Source organism: Triticum urartu, chromosome 5 (genome assembly GCF_003073215.2).
Source record: "Triticum urartu cultivar G1812 chromosome 5, Tu2.1, whole genome shotgun sequence".
NCBI lineage: Eukaryota > Viridiplantae > Streptophyta > Magnoliopsida > Poales > Poaceae > Triticum > Triticum urartu.
The window spans coordinates 415,905,013-415,920,522 of record NC_053026.1 but is presented as its reverse complement, the minus strand read 5'-3'; the positions used below and the strand labels follow the sequence as shown (position 1 = coordinate 415,920,522).

Sequence of the window (15,510 nt, the reverse complement as noted above, 5' to 3'; positions counted from 1 at the left end):
ATCTGCATGTCCCCGTCCTTGCGTGCCATAAATTCCCTCCACTTACATATATGTGCTCTGAAATAATACAAACTAGATCGGAAACGCGTCACGAGGAAGCCGGTTACAACATTATGACCAAGTAGGTAATGCACAATTTAGTAGGAAATCAGGTTTAGCGTACGTATTCAAACATGGTAACAAAGTAAAAGGAATAAGCTCCTATTCACATGTAATAGGAGCAAAACATCATCGAGTTCAACATTGTCATGAGACTACAAGGCAGCATTCAGTTTAGTGCGTTTGTGAGACCACAAAAGGTAACAACTTGTCATTAATTTCGGTACTAAGAGCGCGAACATGAGAGAGGAAGTACTAAGAGAAGGTACAAAATAAAAAGGTACATATTACGTAGCAATAGCTATTAGGCATACTAATAAGTTGCTTCATTCGGTTGCCTTATCGATCAACTTCATAGGCGGCACGTCACATTAACATGATGAAGGCAATCCGTTAGATACATGGCACAGAACGATTCATGTGTATACAATGCACTTTGCGATTTTGTACCCTAGACTTTTAAAGCGTATATGGACAGTGAACGATAGTTTCCCCTTTTAGTCCTGAAGGCAAAGAAAGACTCATATCCGTTATTCTTTCATCCCTACCACCTTACAAAGTCTGATCAATTGGTTGTTATTGTGGCCCTCTTATCCATAGGAAAATGTTTCAGAGTAGGCATGGGAATGAGCTCAGGATGGAAAAGACTTCCAATTTTGTTAAAGGTGCTAAATACTTGCAGTTAATAAACAACAGTCCACACACTCAAAAAATACCCATTTAATGATTTTCATTAAAATTATCACTACAAATTTTCAGCAAGTATACAATATAATAGAAATACAAAACATGATACAAACTTTATGCTCTGCATGGGAGCACTAATTTAGAAGACATGGGAATGTTTAGTTTTAAATCATATATATCAGTTATAACGAATGAGCTAAAACACATCCACCTCCGGTTGATATAATAATATGCTAAGGAATAACATCTAAAACTATAATAATATGCTTAGTTGTATGATAATCCTGCTGGTACAAACTATGATAGTTGGGATAATAACCTTGGTGTTTTCGTATGAAAAAAAACACCAACAATCATGAGGCCCTTAAGGAATCCTTAAGGTACATGGTTGACATATGTATTCCAGATGCAACAATTGATGAGCATACAAAATGATTTGAAATTTCCTCACAAACATATAGAACGTGGAAGCAAACTGCAGATAGAAGAGAAATAAGGCAACATGCAAAACAGAAACTGGCCTCACCATGATACCTGTTACTTTTGCGATCAAGCGTTCGTGGCCCAAAATTTCAGAATGAAGCCTGAAGATTTAGATCAATAAAAAGTACATTGTCACTGCTTGCACAGGCTAGCACCTCTGGAATGAGAGAAATAGAAGTCCTTCAACAGAAAACTAAGGTTGTGCCCTTGCTTCTTCACTTGATTAGAGATGATATTAGCCTCACTTCTGATGGGTATGTGAAGTAACCCCTCTTTGTTGTATAGCCGAGAGAGATGTTCTCTCTAGACTAGAACAACAGGGATTCTGTTCCTCGCTTCAAAAATGAAAATTGTGTCTTACAGTTAGAAGTCTCCAGGTTTGTTCGGTGTAAAGTTATTATGTAGCAGAAGTCTGAACTCATCTATTATTTACGCTGAGAATAAAATCAACATAATTACATAATACTAAAGTGCATCCTTAGAACAAAAATAACAGGGAGATCTTAATGCCTATAAAAATGGAAAATGACACCATTGAATAGACAAACTAATATATATTATTTGGAAATGTGGCTTTATATGGTCATCAAATAATAATTAATTCAGAGTAGTAAATAGATGTCAGAGGATCCTAATTCTACAGTCTGCACTCCAAATACCAACAATGGCTTTTTCAGCAAAGTTGTAACATAATAAGGTAATGAGGTAGCATGAGAGTATGATTAATTCAGAGCAATATGAATGGAATAATCCCTGAAGACAGTCATTAGTACAGAGAAAATATGATGAACATTAATTCGGAGCTAACCTTCCAGAATATGATCCTGTTCCATCTCATGCAGTACCTTCTTTGCTGCAGTTATGCGATGCTGTAGTTTCTTCTTTTTGTTCTAATCCTGTAACGTAAAATAGAAACAGTTTATTTGAAAGAACACAACAAACAACAAAAAAGTAGCTCGGATCATTGCATCAATCTTGGTTATAACCTAAAGCAAGACATTTCAATCACATATGCTCATCGAAAGAACTGTTACATGAGAATCATCTATCATCTACAATAGTCAGGAATCTGCTACTGCTGGTACCAACATTATAGCTCTTTGGATCAGGCATGTTTTTTTAAGTGCAAGTTATGTACCATAAAAGAGATCATCGCATGCAATAAAAGGATGGCGCGGACCTAACCATCGCACGCCTTTCTTTATTTGATTTCTCAGGACATGTGTTGACCTCAAGAAGATCCTTTGGTGGTGCAATCCACATCTCTCTACTCTCCATATCAACATGAGGCACAGTATCTTCATCATGACTATAAGGCAGAACAATGCATGACTATAAGGAATAAAAATTTCGGTGCGTTCATAAGACCACAAAAAATAGCCATCATCAAGTTCAACATTTGTATGAGAAGCAAGACATCATCAAGTTCAACATGGTCATTGAATTACAAGGCCACATCAAGTTCAGGGTGTTCATGAGACCACAAAAGCTAATCACTTGACACTACATTCAGTACTAAGAGCATAAACATGTGATGGCAAGTACTAAGAGTAGGAGCATTATAAGATGCACTTGAGACATACAAAACTTGGAAGTGTCTTTTCATTTCATAGGTACACAGCCTTTAGTATATCTCAACCAAAACAAATAAAACAATCTCCTAAAAGAATGTTCTACTGACAGAATGGGTATAGTAAAGTCTCACCAGCACATTGATACAGAATCATCTTGTTACAAAAGAGGAAAGGCACAATCACCACCTCACCAATGTCCACGATTTTGTCTGTTAATCAGTCACACCTACAATGAAGGTATTGCGGATCTATAGGACATCAACTGTCTACTTACATAAAGCTGGGTATGATTATGCATTTGACCTGTCAAAAGGGAAAAAAAAATCAGTGGACTTTTAATAAGGTAAGTCATTCCAAACATAACAATTTTTTAGGTGATAAACTCTTTCAGCCAACCACCCTCCTCTGTATATCCTAAGGCATCAGTTACTCATTCTAGTAGTAGAGAGGACCATCATATTTAAGCTGGGTATATGCCTTCTTTACAAAAACCATATTCATTCCTAAAAAATAAAGCCATATTCCTAATATTTATACTAAGAATTTCTAAATAAACAGTAAATGGTTGATAAGATAATCACACACGTGCATTAAAGAAACAAATTAATTAGTAAACAGAAAAGTATTACCGCAGAGTGAGTGTACGAGTAAAACTGGGTGTCAGCAAGACAAGATTAACATAGAGTTGGTATACATACTTTACGATCATTTTTTTGATCAGCATGCCCATCCTGTGCAAAATATGCCATTAATCAAGTTCCCCAAGAAAGCCCCAATGCCGTAACCCACTGGTGTGTAGAAGGCAAACTCTGGATCAATCACTTGAGTGAAATCTGTGGTCACCATGATGGAACCAGTATGGAAATCTCCATGAATCAGAGCCTGGGCTCTCTCAATAAACCTGCAGTCCAAACTTCACATAAGAAACACAACATACGCATCACCAACCAATCTGCATAAATTCAGAGCTAGTTGCTTACATTTATTTCAATTCAGCAATTTCCACTTGAACCCATCATCCTCTCGAACCGCTTCAGCGTCAAGAAGAGGCGAATCCCAGCAAGTGTATTTAGAGGCCATGTATGGATCCGAGAACACAACCTGCTCCATGAGCCTGCACATCTCCACGTTCTCATGGTACCGAGCAACTGCAATTCAATCACAGCATAACAATTAAGATATGTCAGCAGGTTCACTCTGTCCCCCTTTTATAGGTAGAAGAATTCAGCGGAGTAAGGTAGGACTGAAACATCATGGACATAACAGAGTAATGTGTTTCATCATGTCAAGATTAGCAACGCCTTTTGTAGTTATCATTCTCCCAGTTAATTGACTCTATAAGAATCCAGTATCTTGCAGGCAATAGCACACAACTACAAAATTTCGACAACTATTATTGGTCTCATACAAACGTTGATAATCTCTACATGTAAAGTATATCGGTAATGCAAAATATATCAAGGAAATATTGATTGGCTATTATTTGTCGGTGGAAAAGGATGCTCATCTAAAAAGAGTTTACTTACAATCCAAAGCCAAAAATAACATCAGGAAGTGCTAATCCTAGCTTGAAACCACAAAAATAATAAATTGAAGCTTAAAATTACTACAAGTATGAGTAGTCGGGCTACTTGTTGGAACATTCAAAGATACTAATACATCTTAACTATATGTTGGCACTGCAAGATACTTGAGAGCATGGCATTTCACTACAAAGATGCGTATTTGTCTAATATACCCCCTATTATGTCTCACGATATTGTTTCCATTGAGCAGGCAGAGGAACCAATGGATAATAAGTTATTTAAAGATTTCATATGATCACCTTGGATAAAAGGCACAATACTGAAAACAAAAATGTAAATCAAACTAATAATTAGAATTCATAAATCTTGGTCTGAATTCATAATTCAAGAATTAAGAGAAACGCATGCCGGAGCAGGAATTACCGCAGGTAGTTTTCCTAAATCTATGTATACTTAGCAGCCATGTAGTAAAATACTAAAAATGTTGACCGGTCCCTCCACAATTTGTAATCCGAATGGACATCTAAGAGGACCCATCCTAGCCACCATGGCACTGGTTTGTCTGGTAGCATTTGGCAGACAAAAGAAATACCTGTGTAGACCAACACATGTCCCACTACCGAACACAAAGGGAACTACCAAACAAAATTAAGCAAGGCAACAAAAGCCTCTCCTCCAAAGAGAACAGCAGCCTGGTCTCTCAGGATCAATACGAGAAACCAAAAGAAGATAGACCACCAACCAAGACACAGGAAATCACCTAGGCTTTAATAAAAAAACCTACACCTGCCATGGAAAAAATCGTGCACACGAATATTGTTGACGAATCGAATGGACAGAAAGAATAGAGGGCTAAAGAAAGGAAGGTTAAAGAGAGAAGGGCTAAACTTGCAGATTCATGGACGTAGCTATGGCAAGAAGCCGAGCACAAACTGGACGCTGGCATGTATGAGAATTCGAGGAACGGGAGACAGCAACAATCCTGCAAAAAAATCCGACGCACAATCAATGGAAAATGAAAAGCCAGAACTGAAGGAGACCACCAGCACCTCTAGGCAGGGGAACGGATCACCTGGCCATCGGCGAAGTGGCTGCACTGGGGAGCACAGGTGCCATGTCGCCCTGGGCCTCCTCGCGCTCATGGGAAGACGTGGAGGTGGAGGAAGCGGGAGGAGAGGCGCACGATCTCGGGCTCGATGCGCGCGATCTCGACGTCAGGGTCGTCCTCCTCGCGCCCCAGGGACGGGTGGTGGTTCTCCTTCTCACCCCTGCACATGGGCGTGCGGTGCGGTGGCGGCCGGCGGCGGGGACGGCGACGGGGCAGGGAGGGGCGGGCGACTCTAAAGTTTGGAGGGAGGGAGAGAGGCGAGGGGTCGTCCTTCTCGGTGTTCTCGCGCTCCGGGGACGGGAGGTGGTTCTCCTTCTCAACCCTGTGCACGGGCGTGTGGTGCGGCGGCCGGCGGCTGGGACGGCGGCGGGCAGGGAGGCGCGAGCGGCCCTAGGGTTTGGAGGGAGGGAGAGACGCGAGGCAGGAGGAAGAGGAGAGGGCGTGGCGCAAGTGCAGGAGGAGCGACGACCCTGTGGTCACCCTGTCGATTTGGATATTTTTTTTCAGCCATGTGAAATGACAAAAATGCCCTCGGCGGGGCACTGTAATTACGCGCGGTGGCACGAACTTGAGCGCACTATTCATTGTAGCAGTGATCGGTTTCGATCCGACGGACAGAGTCGCTCCCGAGCGAGATCCTATGGCTGAAAACGCATCAAGAAACCGATCCGACGGCCGAGACTCGCTGAGCTCTGAGAACGCTTATGATCTCCTGCTATGCTTATTTCTGGATGGAGAACTCTTCAAGCAGCAGTTTCATTTTTTACGTCGATTGTTGTACTATGTTCTTCGTGTGAGGAATGAGGGACTTAATCTCTCCATTGGTCTCAGGCTGCTAATTATTACTTGCAAAACAAATGAGAAAGCTCGACTTTTTTAACGTGGAGAGCAAAGAAAGTGCATAGAGATCTTAAATGGCTCTTTGACAAAGTCTCCTCCTCAACACCATGTCAGACGACTAGCAAAAAAACACCATGTCAGACGGCTACTGACTAATATGGCGACCCAAGACGACCCGTCCGGCTCCGTAGAAAGCTCCTCCACAACACCATGTCATATGTGTACTGATCATATATCATATAGTGGTAGTACAAAATTGGTCGCATGCATGATCGACCTGAGAAAATGTCGGCTCTTCTAGGCTGCCGACGGATGTTGTGTTGGTCGTGTCAGACAAAGAATTTCAATCATGCATGGTCCTCCATCCGAAAAGGAGTCGGGTCTCCCCAAAGCGTGCTTGTTGTCGCCATTGATTCTCTCCTCGTGTTTACGTACTCCCATTCTCTCCAGCTTCCGACCGGCCTCTATAAATCTCCAGCCGATAACACACAGTCTACAGCCAATCCTACTCATTAGCAAAGCGCTATAAGCTCAGCCGGTCAGCCCTGCTTGGTCTAGCCTTCTCCTTCCTGCTGCAAGAACTGATCCGGTAGTCCGCCATGAAGATCGTGGCAGCCGATGATCAGCCAAGGAGGAGCAGGAGGTACGCGCTGCTGCTGGCGGCGCGGGACCCGGAGTACGTGCTCAAGGCCTACGGAGGCTACTTCAACGTCTTCGTGAGTGCATTCGGCGGTGGCGGTGGCAAAGACAGCGACGTCTGCGAGACGTGGGACATGTTCCGGGCGGTGGACGGGGAGCTCCCAGACCTGGACGACGTCGGACGATACGACGGCTTTGTCATCAGCGGCAGCCCTTACGACGCGTACGCCGACGAGCTGTGGATACTGCGGCTGTGCCTCCTCGTCCAGGAGGCCGTCGCCGCCCGGAAGCGCGTCCTCGGCATCTGCTTCGGCCATCAGGTGGTATGCCGTGCTCTCGGCGGCCGCGTCGGGAAGGCCAGGAGGGGCGGGTGGGACATCGGTATCCGGGAGGTGGCCATTGCGGCAACGCTGCCGCCGTGCAGGTTCCTCGACGCGCTGCAGGACCTGCCCCAGTACGCCAAGATCACTGAGTGCCACCAGGATGAGGTCTGGGAGGCGCCGCTGGGCGCCGACGTGCTGGCGTCCTCGGACAAGACCGGCGTGGAGATGTTCTGCGTCGGCGAGCACGTGCTGGGCATCCAGGGCCACCCGGAGTACACCGGCGACATACTCCTCAGCCTCGTCGACCGCCTCTCCACCAGCCAAGCCATCACCGTGAGTGCTTCCCTCTAGCTATGTGGTGCATGATGCCATCGTTCTTCCATGATACGATCTGATTTGCCACTTTGCACGTTGCAGGTGCCGTTCGCTGAGGACGTGAAGAGGCAGCTGGAGGCTACCAGCCCTGACAGGGAGTTCTGGCTCAAGCTCTGCAAAAGTTTCCTCAAGACTGAAGGATTATAGACACGCATATATGGTCATAAATAAACCATCTACTGGCACGTAGTACTAGCAGCGTGGTCTTATATTGGATTAAACAAAGCTTGGTAGTCAGATTGTTGTTGTCATCTAGTACTTCCCAAAATGGTCGTACATTTTCGGAGGGAGGGAGTATCTTTTTATACTTAAAATGTTGTCATTATCAGGTAGGGACAGAAAAATTCAAGAACAAGTAGACCGGACGCTGACTTTTGGTTCATATATTTTGGGAATCCCGCTTGGACGCAGCTTGAAAATTATGGCCACAAAATGAATCTAGCTAGTGGGATGGTTATTTCCTGTTTGCTACTACCTCTGTACTAAAATATAAGATGTTTTTTAGTTTTTCATAGTGCATAAAAACCATCTTACAATTGTTATGGACGGAGTATTTCCAAGTGAGATGATGTGCTGAACTAAGACCAGGAAATTCGCTACTAGCTTGTGAACGAAAGCAAAGTAATTCACTCTTTTTGACGCGGAAACTGCCTCTCGGGTCGCTCTCGTGACTCCGAAGTGTAGAAAGTATAGTGCCTCATAGACTTCTACTTCAGTCAAAGTAATTGTCGCTTAAACGATAGTAATATATATAAATTGATGATGTGGAGGGCTTAAATGTACTTGATGATGTGCAGGGATTACATGTGCAAGGAAATTGAGTGTGAATGCTTGCATGTGTTGGAAAATGGAATATGTAGGGCTTGCACGCACTTGATAATTAGATGATGCCGCGTGAATTGGTTGATGAAAATTTAGGTTGATAACATGAGAAACAAAATTAAAATGGACCGACTGATGATTAGGTGACTGTAAAATTATTTTGGGTCAGACACTTTTTCATTTGCCATTATTTCTGATCAAGCCAACACAAAACAACCATATATAACAAAAGTTGACTAACCAAAATTGTAGTTCAATCGATTTCCCTCGGATAGCCTTACTCAAGCATTTTGATTCAGTCGGCGTGGTGCCAGCCCATAGCAATAGCCTAGAATCATGATCCCTCCATCAACCAATTTCCTTTTGTCCTTTGTCTCTCTTTGTCGGCTAAGAAGTATGCATGATTCACAAGCCTCTCGATCCCCTGCCCGTGAGAAATAAAATTAGTAGAACATGAGTTATTTAGCACCTTTTTTTGCGGGGACGAGTACTGGACTACCTAATTAAGTGATTAGGGTTTGTAGTTATCGTTTGGTGTAGTACTACAGTTCAATTGTATGTATTTCTTAGTTGTGTACAGTTCAATAGTTGTGCTCTACCTCATGATCATCTGTGACTCATTTATTGATTTCAACTATATGGTTCTAGACGTAAGATTTTTTTTCTAGTTTTGTCACATCTAATCATGTTGCTACTATCAAATTCGCATCAATTTTGGTAGTATGGTATCAACCGAAACCGAACCATAGAGTTATTTATACCACATTAACCAAAGTATCATAGTTGTACTTACCAGATAACCGTATTTGACGAACCGGACGCTCGGGGCTACAAATAATGACATAATTTGAGCACAATTTACACCAAAAATCACACTTTTATAATATGCAAAAATAAGCACATAATAATGGAAATTCTACATAAAAGATTTTTTTGGGAGGAAACGAATTAGGGGCATTGGTATTACCCTTTAAGAATGAAGAAAACTAAAAAAATGAACAAAATAACCACAAATTTTGCGTACAATTTACACATAAATAGCCATTTTTATAATATGCAAGAATACACATATAATAGTGGGATTTTTAGAAAAAGGAAGTTTCTAAGACATAATGAATTAGTGGCATCGGTAATACCCTTTAAAAAAGAAAGAGAATAAGAACATAATTCATACATATTTTACCTAGAAATTGCGCTTTTTCTATAAAAAGAAAGATTAAGCATATAGTAATAGAGTTTAAAAAAAAGAGTTTCCTAAGAATGAATGAATTAGTCGCATTGGTATTACTTTTTATGAGGAAACAAAATAAAAATACCAAATAAATTTGCACACAATGTACGTAAAATTGTATTTTTTAATAATATGTATAAGTATATAATAGTGGAATTTTTTTCCAAAGAAGGAATGCATTTGTGGCACTTGTATTACCCTTAAAGAAGCAAGAAAAAGAAACAAAACAATGAAGTTTTCTCAGAAATAATAAATTAGTGGCATTATTATTACCCTTTGAGAAGAAAGATAATTAAAAAACTAAACAAAAAATGAAAATTTTGGACACGATTACCTATAAATTATTTTTAGAATATGCAAGTATAAGCATATAATAATGGATTTTTTGTAAAAAAAAAGGAAGTTTCGTTAGAGGGAATAAACTACTAGCATTGGCATTTCCTCAAAGAAGAAACAAAATGAAATAAAACCTAAGAAATCAAAAATAGAGAAATTTTATAAGAAAGAAATAATTAGTGACATTGGTATTACCCTTGAAGAAGAAGAAAAGGAAACAAAAACGAAAACAAATAATGACAAAATATGCACAAAATTGAATAGAAATTTCTTTTTTATAATATGCAAGTATACGCATATAATAATGGAATTTTCACACAAAGAGTTTGTGGCATTGGTATTACAATTAAGGGAGAAACAAAATGAAATTAAGAAACATATAAATAATGAAGTTTTCTAAGAAAGATTGAACTAGTAGCAATGGCATTATCATTCAAGAAGAAATTAAATTAAATAAAAACTAAATCAAAATATGATGTTTTCTAAAGAAGAATGAACTACTGGTATTGGTATTACTCTTTAAGTATAAACCAATAAAAATATAAAAATAATCGAAATAATGAATTAATGGCAATGGTATAATCTTTAAGAAGAAGAAAATTTATATAAAAACAAAAAAACAAAATAATGATGTTTTCAATGGAAGAATGAATTAGTAGCATTGATATTATCCTTTAAGAAAAAGAAATAAAAAACATATTAGTGGAAAATAACAAAAACAATTTGCACAAAATCTACACAGGAATTACGTTTTTTATATCATTTGCAAGTATAAGAATATAATAATGGATTTTCACAAAAAAGTAGCTTTGGTATTATGATTAAGGAGGAAGGAAAATGAAATGAAAACTTAAAAAATGAAAATATGAAGTTTTCTAATAAAGATTGAATTAGTTGCAATAGCATTACCCTTTAAAAATAAATAAAATGAAAGAAAAACCAAATTGAAATAATGAAGTTTTCTTAGGAAGAATGAACTAGTGGTATTTGTATTACCCTTTAAGAAAAAAACCAAAAAATAAAAAATCAAATAATGAAATTTATAAGGAAGAATGAATTAATGAAAATTGTATTACCCATTAAGAAGAAATTATATAAAAACTATAATTTCAAAATGATGAAGTTTTATATGGAATAATGAATTAGTAGCATGGTATTACCGTTTAATAAAAAAACATATTCATGGAAAATAATGACAAAATTTGCACAAAATTTACAAAGCAATTACATTTTTTTAATATTCATGTATAAGGATATAATGATGGGATCATCACGAAAATGAAATTTCCAAAAAATGAATGAATTAGTGGCATTGGTATTACCATTAAAGAAGAAATAAAATGTAATTAAAACTCAAAAAAATAAAAAAATGAAATTTTCTAAGAAATAAGGAATTTGTTGTAATGGTATTACCCTTTTGGAAGAAAGAAAATGGAATAAAAACTAAATCAAAATAGTAAAGTTTTAGGAAGAATGAATTAGTGGTATTGGTATTACTCTATAAGAAGAAAGAAAATATAAAATCAAAATAATGAAATTTTGTAAGGAACAACAAATTAATAACAATGGTACTACCCTTTAAAAGGAAAGAAAATAAACTAAACTAAAACAAAATAAAACTAATAAAGTTTTGTCGGGAAGAATGAATTAGTGGCATTGGTATTAACCTTTAAGAAAAATAAATGAAGAAAGCATAACGAAAAGATTTACATCAAAATTGCGCAACTGATAATATGCAAGAGCATATAACAGTGGAATTTTCACAAAGAAGAAATTTCACAAAGAAGAAATGAATAGTGGAATTGCTATTACCCTTGAAGAACAAAGAAAATGAAATAAAGCAAATTCAAAATAATGATGTTTTCTAAGAAGAAATGAATTATTGCATTGTTATTACCCTTAAAGAACAAAGAAAAGGAAATAAAAATGACGTTTTCTAAGTAAAAATGAAATAGTGGCATTTTTTTCTTTAAGAAGAAACAAAGTAGGAATAAAAATAAAAAATCCTATACACAACTTTGCACTAAAATTTCAGTTTTTTAAGATGCATAGAATAGGCATATAATAGTCCAATTTTCACACTCTATTATAGTTCACACGCTCATTGTACAACACTTGCATGAATACATTTACAACTCACTTAACCTCACAAAAATATGCATAAGAAAAAAATGGAAAACTTGATAAAAAAACAAAAGAAAAAATGAATAAAAATAGAAAAACTGAGAAAAAATGAAGGAAGGGAGGGAAGGGCTTGGTCGCACAGCTAACTGAGCTTCAGCGCATGAACCAATTGACTAGCCCAAAACTGATTTCACTAAAAATTCCTCGCCAAAAACAAGATTTACCATACAAAAGAAAGAGAAAAGAGCACGAATCTTGGAGTAGCAATCAACAGCCAGAAAATTTGACTGATGCAAATTCAATTTTCAGGCGACTTGCAGGTAGCTAAAATGAAACTAAAACTACTTATGACTTATAATATTTGATTATGTATAGTTGTAACAATATTTATTGAATATAATATAATATAATTGAATGGAAAACATTTTTCCATGCATAACTGAATGTTGTGATGGATTTTTTCGCATGCATAATTACATGTTGAGGTGGGACTTATCCCATAGAGTACATAAGTGTGTGCTGACACGTTGCTTGTATGTTTTTTTTTGAAAAAGAAGAAGTGGATATAGGATACGGTGCTTACATCCACTTGATGATATGAAGTGTTTGCATATATGTGCTCCGAAATAAGACAAATGAAGAACTCTTCAAGGAGCAGTTTCAATTTTACGTCGATTCGTGTTCTTCGTTCTTCGTATGAGGGTATTGGTCTCCATTGGTCTCAGGCTGCTAATTATTACTTCCAAAAAAAATGAGAAAGCCGACGGTTTCTTTAACGCGGAGAGCCAAAAAAAAAAGTGCACAGAGATCTTGAACGGCATTTTGACAAAGTCTCCCCCCACAAAACCATGATCAGACGGCTGCTGACTAATATGGCTACCAAGACGACCTCCGTAAAAAGCTTGCCGTGCCGATCATATCATTTCGTGCTGCAAAGTTGGTCGCATGCATGATCGACCAGAGAAAATATGTATTGGCCGTCTGATCGGTTCTTCTAGGCTGCCGATGGAAGTTGCATTGGTCGTGTCAGACCAAGAATTCAACCATGCAAAAAGAAGTCTCTCCAAAGCGTGCTCTGGGCGGCCGCGTCGGGAAGGCCAAGAGAGGCGGGTGGGACATAGGTATCCGTGAGGTGGCCATTGCGGCAACGCTGCCGCCGTGGAGGTTCCTCGACGCGCTGCAGGACCTGCCCCAGTACGCCAAGATCACCGAGTGCCACCAGGATGAGGTCTGGGAGGCGCCTCTGGGCGCTGACGTGCTGGCGTCATCGGACAAGACCGGTGTGGAGATGTTCTGCGTCGGCGACCACGTGTTGGGCATCCAGGGCCACCCGGAGTACACCGGCGACATACTCCTGAGCCTCGTCGACCGCCTCTCCACCAGCCAAACCATCACCGTGAGTGCTTCCCTCTAGCTATGTGGTGCATATGCGCCATTGTTATAGGATCTGATTTGCCAGTTTGCACGTTGCAGGTGTCGTTCGCTGAGGATGTGAAGAGGCAACTGGAGGCCACTAGCCCTGACAGAGAGTTCTGGCTCAAGCTCTGCAAAAGTTTCCTCAAGACTGAAGAATCATACTACTAGCTTCGTGCACGTATATGACCGTAAATAAACCATCTACTGGCACTAGCGGCGTGGTGTTAATGCCAGATGACAACTTGAAGTATTGGATTGAAGAAAGCTTGGCGTCAGATTATGTGCAGAACCATGCAAATTGTTGTTGTTACATCTATCCTTTTGATACGTATAACATGTTGTCGTTAACAGGCAGGGACAGACCGGATGCTGACCTTTGGTTCCTATTTTGGGAATCCCGCTTGGACGCAGCATAGAAAACTATTTGCTGTTTATTTTAGAGTGTGATGATGTGCTGAAGTAAGACAATGAAATTATGTCCAACCCTGTATGATCGAGTGTGGATTATGACCTCTTTGTTTTGTTTTTTCTGTCTAAGGCTGCTTACTTTCTGCAGTCAACCGGCCATATTTCTTCAGTTTAACAGGGTCCAAAGTGACTGCGTTTTTCAGGATAGTTCATAGGTTGGCAATTGTAAGAATATCATTGCTAGCATGCATGGAACTTGTCAAAATACCACCGTCAACACGAAATTTGTTAAAATGCTACTGCAAAAAAGAAACGTACAAGAATACCACTATACATCGTTGTGGTCATTTTACCATTCTAACAAAGGGTAAATGCATTTGACCGAGGTCAATTTGAAATACTACCAAGGTCTAAAGCAAACTATAAGTCCATTTTTTCAAACGCCGGTCGCTTTATATTACTTTACAAGACAGATAGATCGTTCATCAGCCACCTTACAATAGCCGTGTCGACGGCGGCATCGAGGCCACTAGCCGATCTAACTCATGAGAGATTACATGTCTTCCTTAGGCAACGAATGAAAGAAGCTGAAGTATAACCTAGGGAAAGAACCGTCCGGAAAGAACATCATAATTCGCATAAATAGCAGTCGTTTTTGAGGCAGTGAAGCCCCCTTCATCGTGTTTATGACCTCCACGCTATCTGATTCTTCCACCACCAAGTTCCGGATCCTGAGTTGCTGTGCTAGAATTGGACCATATCTAAGAGCATATGCCTACATCATCGATGCGTCTGCCACATGCTCAAGGATATCTTGGAAGCAGGAATGAATCCTCTTTTGTCATCACAAAGAACTGCACTCACAACACCATTAAGATAGTTGGGGTAATGTGGCGTCGACATTGAGTTTAACATAACCCTAGCCGGTCTCATCCATCCCGTTATCTAGATGCTAGTACTCTTCTGCCTCGACTTCCAGTAGTTAGTCATTACTATAATGGCTTTATTGAATGTAATTACCTTGTGTACGATGGTTTTCCATCCAATTTTCCATACCAAAGGAGAGATGCCCGCTTCCATACGTTGTGTCCCACAACACGAGATCAGTCTGGCCGTACAAAGGTCGTACTAATTTTGGTCATACATGTAGCGGCTCTCTTAATAAACGGAAGTATTTATAATAATTCATCTTGAATTTAATGGCTGACATGCGACCTGGATTGAGAGATAAAGCAAAGTTAGTCACGTTGTGAGCCTAGTACTTGGAGCTCCTTCCTTTATGGATGATCCGACATGATGAAGAAGTCGTCGAGCAAGCTTAGATCTCTCGATGATAGCCCAAGCAAACCACCCGACCCGCCATGAATGCTAGACACCACAGTCTTAGCAGAGTGGTAGGATCAGAGACGCCATTGAAGACCAATTCTGACGCTCCTATGTGTAGACACTGTTATGATCACGACATACTGCGCCAGTCACTCCCTTGTCCCCATGTTTGACTTACATCTCCATCTAAGAG

At 39.7% G+C, this 15,510-nt stretch overlaps 2 protein-coding genes and 1 long non-coding RNA gene across 4 annotated transcripts; 2 read left to right on the top strand and 1 right to left on the bottom strand.

Moving 5' to 3' along the window:
• Positions 1–331: 331 nt before the first annotated feature.
• LOC125556115 lies at positions 332–5,914 on the bottom strand. 2 transcript variants are annotated; one of them, XR_007305009.1, is made up of 6 exons: positions 3,824–5,914; positions 3,542–3,744; positions 2,975–3,146; positions 2,455–2,578; positions 2,078–2,165; positions 332–1,604 (listed from the first exon to the last, which is right to left on the bottom strand). It is a non-coding gene; the product is annotated as an uncharacterized LOC125556115 (long non-coding RNA). The 2 variants fall into 2 exon arrangements; XR_007305010.1 differs by lacking the exon at positions 2,455–2,578 and having other exon boundaries at positions 3,824–5,913.
• A 1,002-nt stretch (positions 5,915–6,916) lies between these two features.
• LOC125507076 (gamma-glutamyl peptidase 3-like) lies at positions 6,917–7,801 on the top strand. Its single transcript, XM_048671765.1, has 2 exons — positions 6,917–7,612; positions 7,697–7,801. The coding sequence occupies exons 1-2, from the start codon at positions 6,917–6,919 to the stop codon at positions 7,799–7,801; spliced, it is 801 nt and encodes a 266-aa protein (XP_048527722.1).
• Positions 7,802–13,212: 5,411 nt separating this feature from the next.
• Positions 13,213–13,751, top strand: LOC125507075 (gamma-glutamyl peptidase 3-like). The gene is made up of 2 exons (XM_048671763.1): positions 13,213–13,563; positions 13,641–13,751. Exons 1-2 carry the CDS (start codon positions 13,213–13,215, stop codon positions 13,749–13,751), a joined length of 462 nt encoding a protein of 153 aa, XP_048527720.1.
• Positions 13,752–15,510: the final 1,759 nt, after the last annotated feature.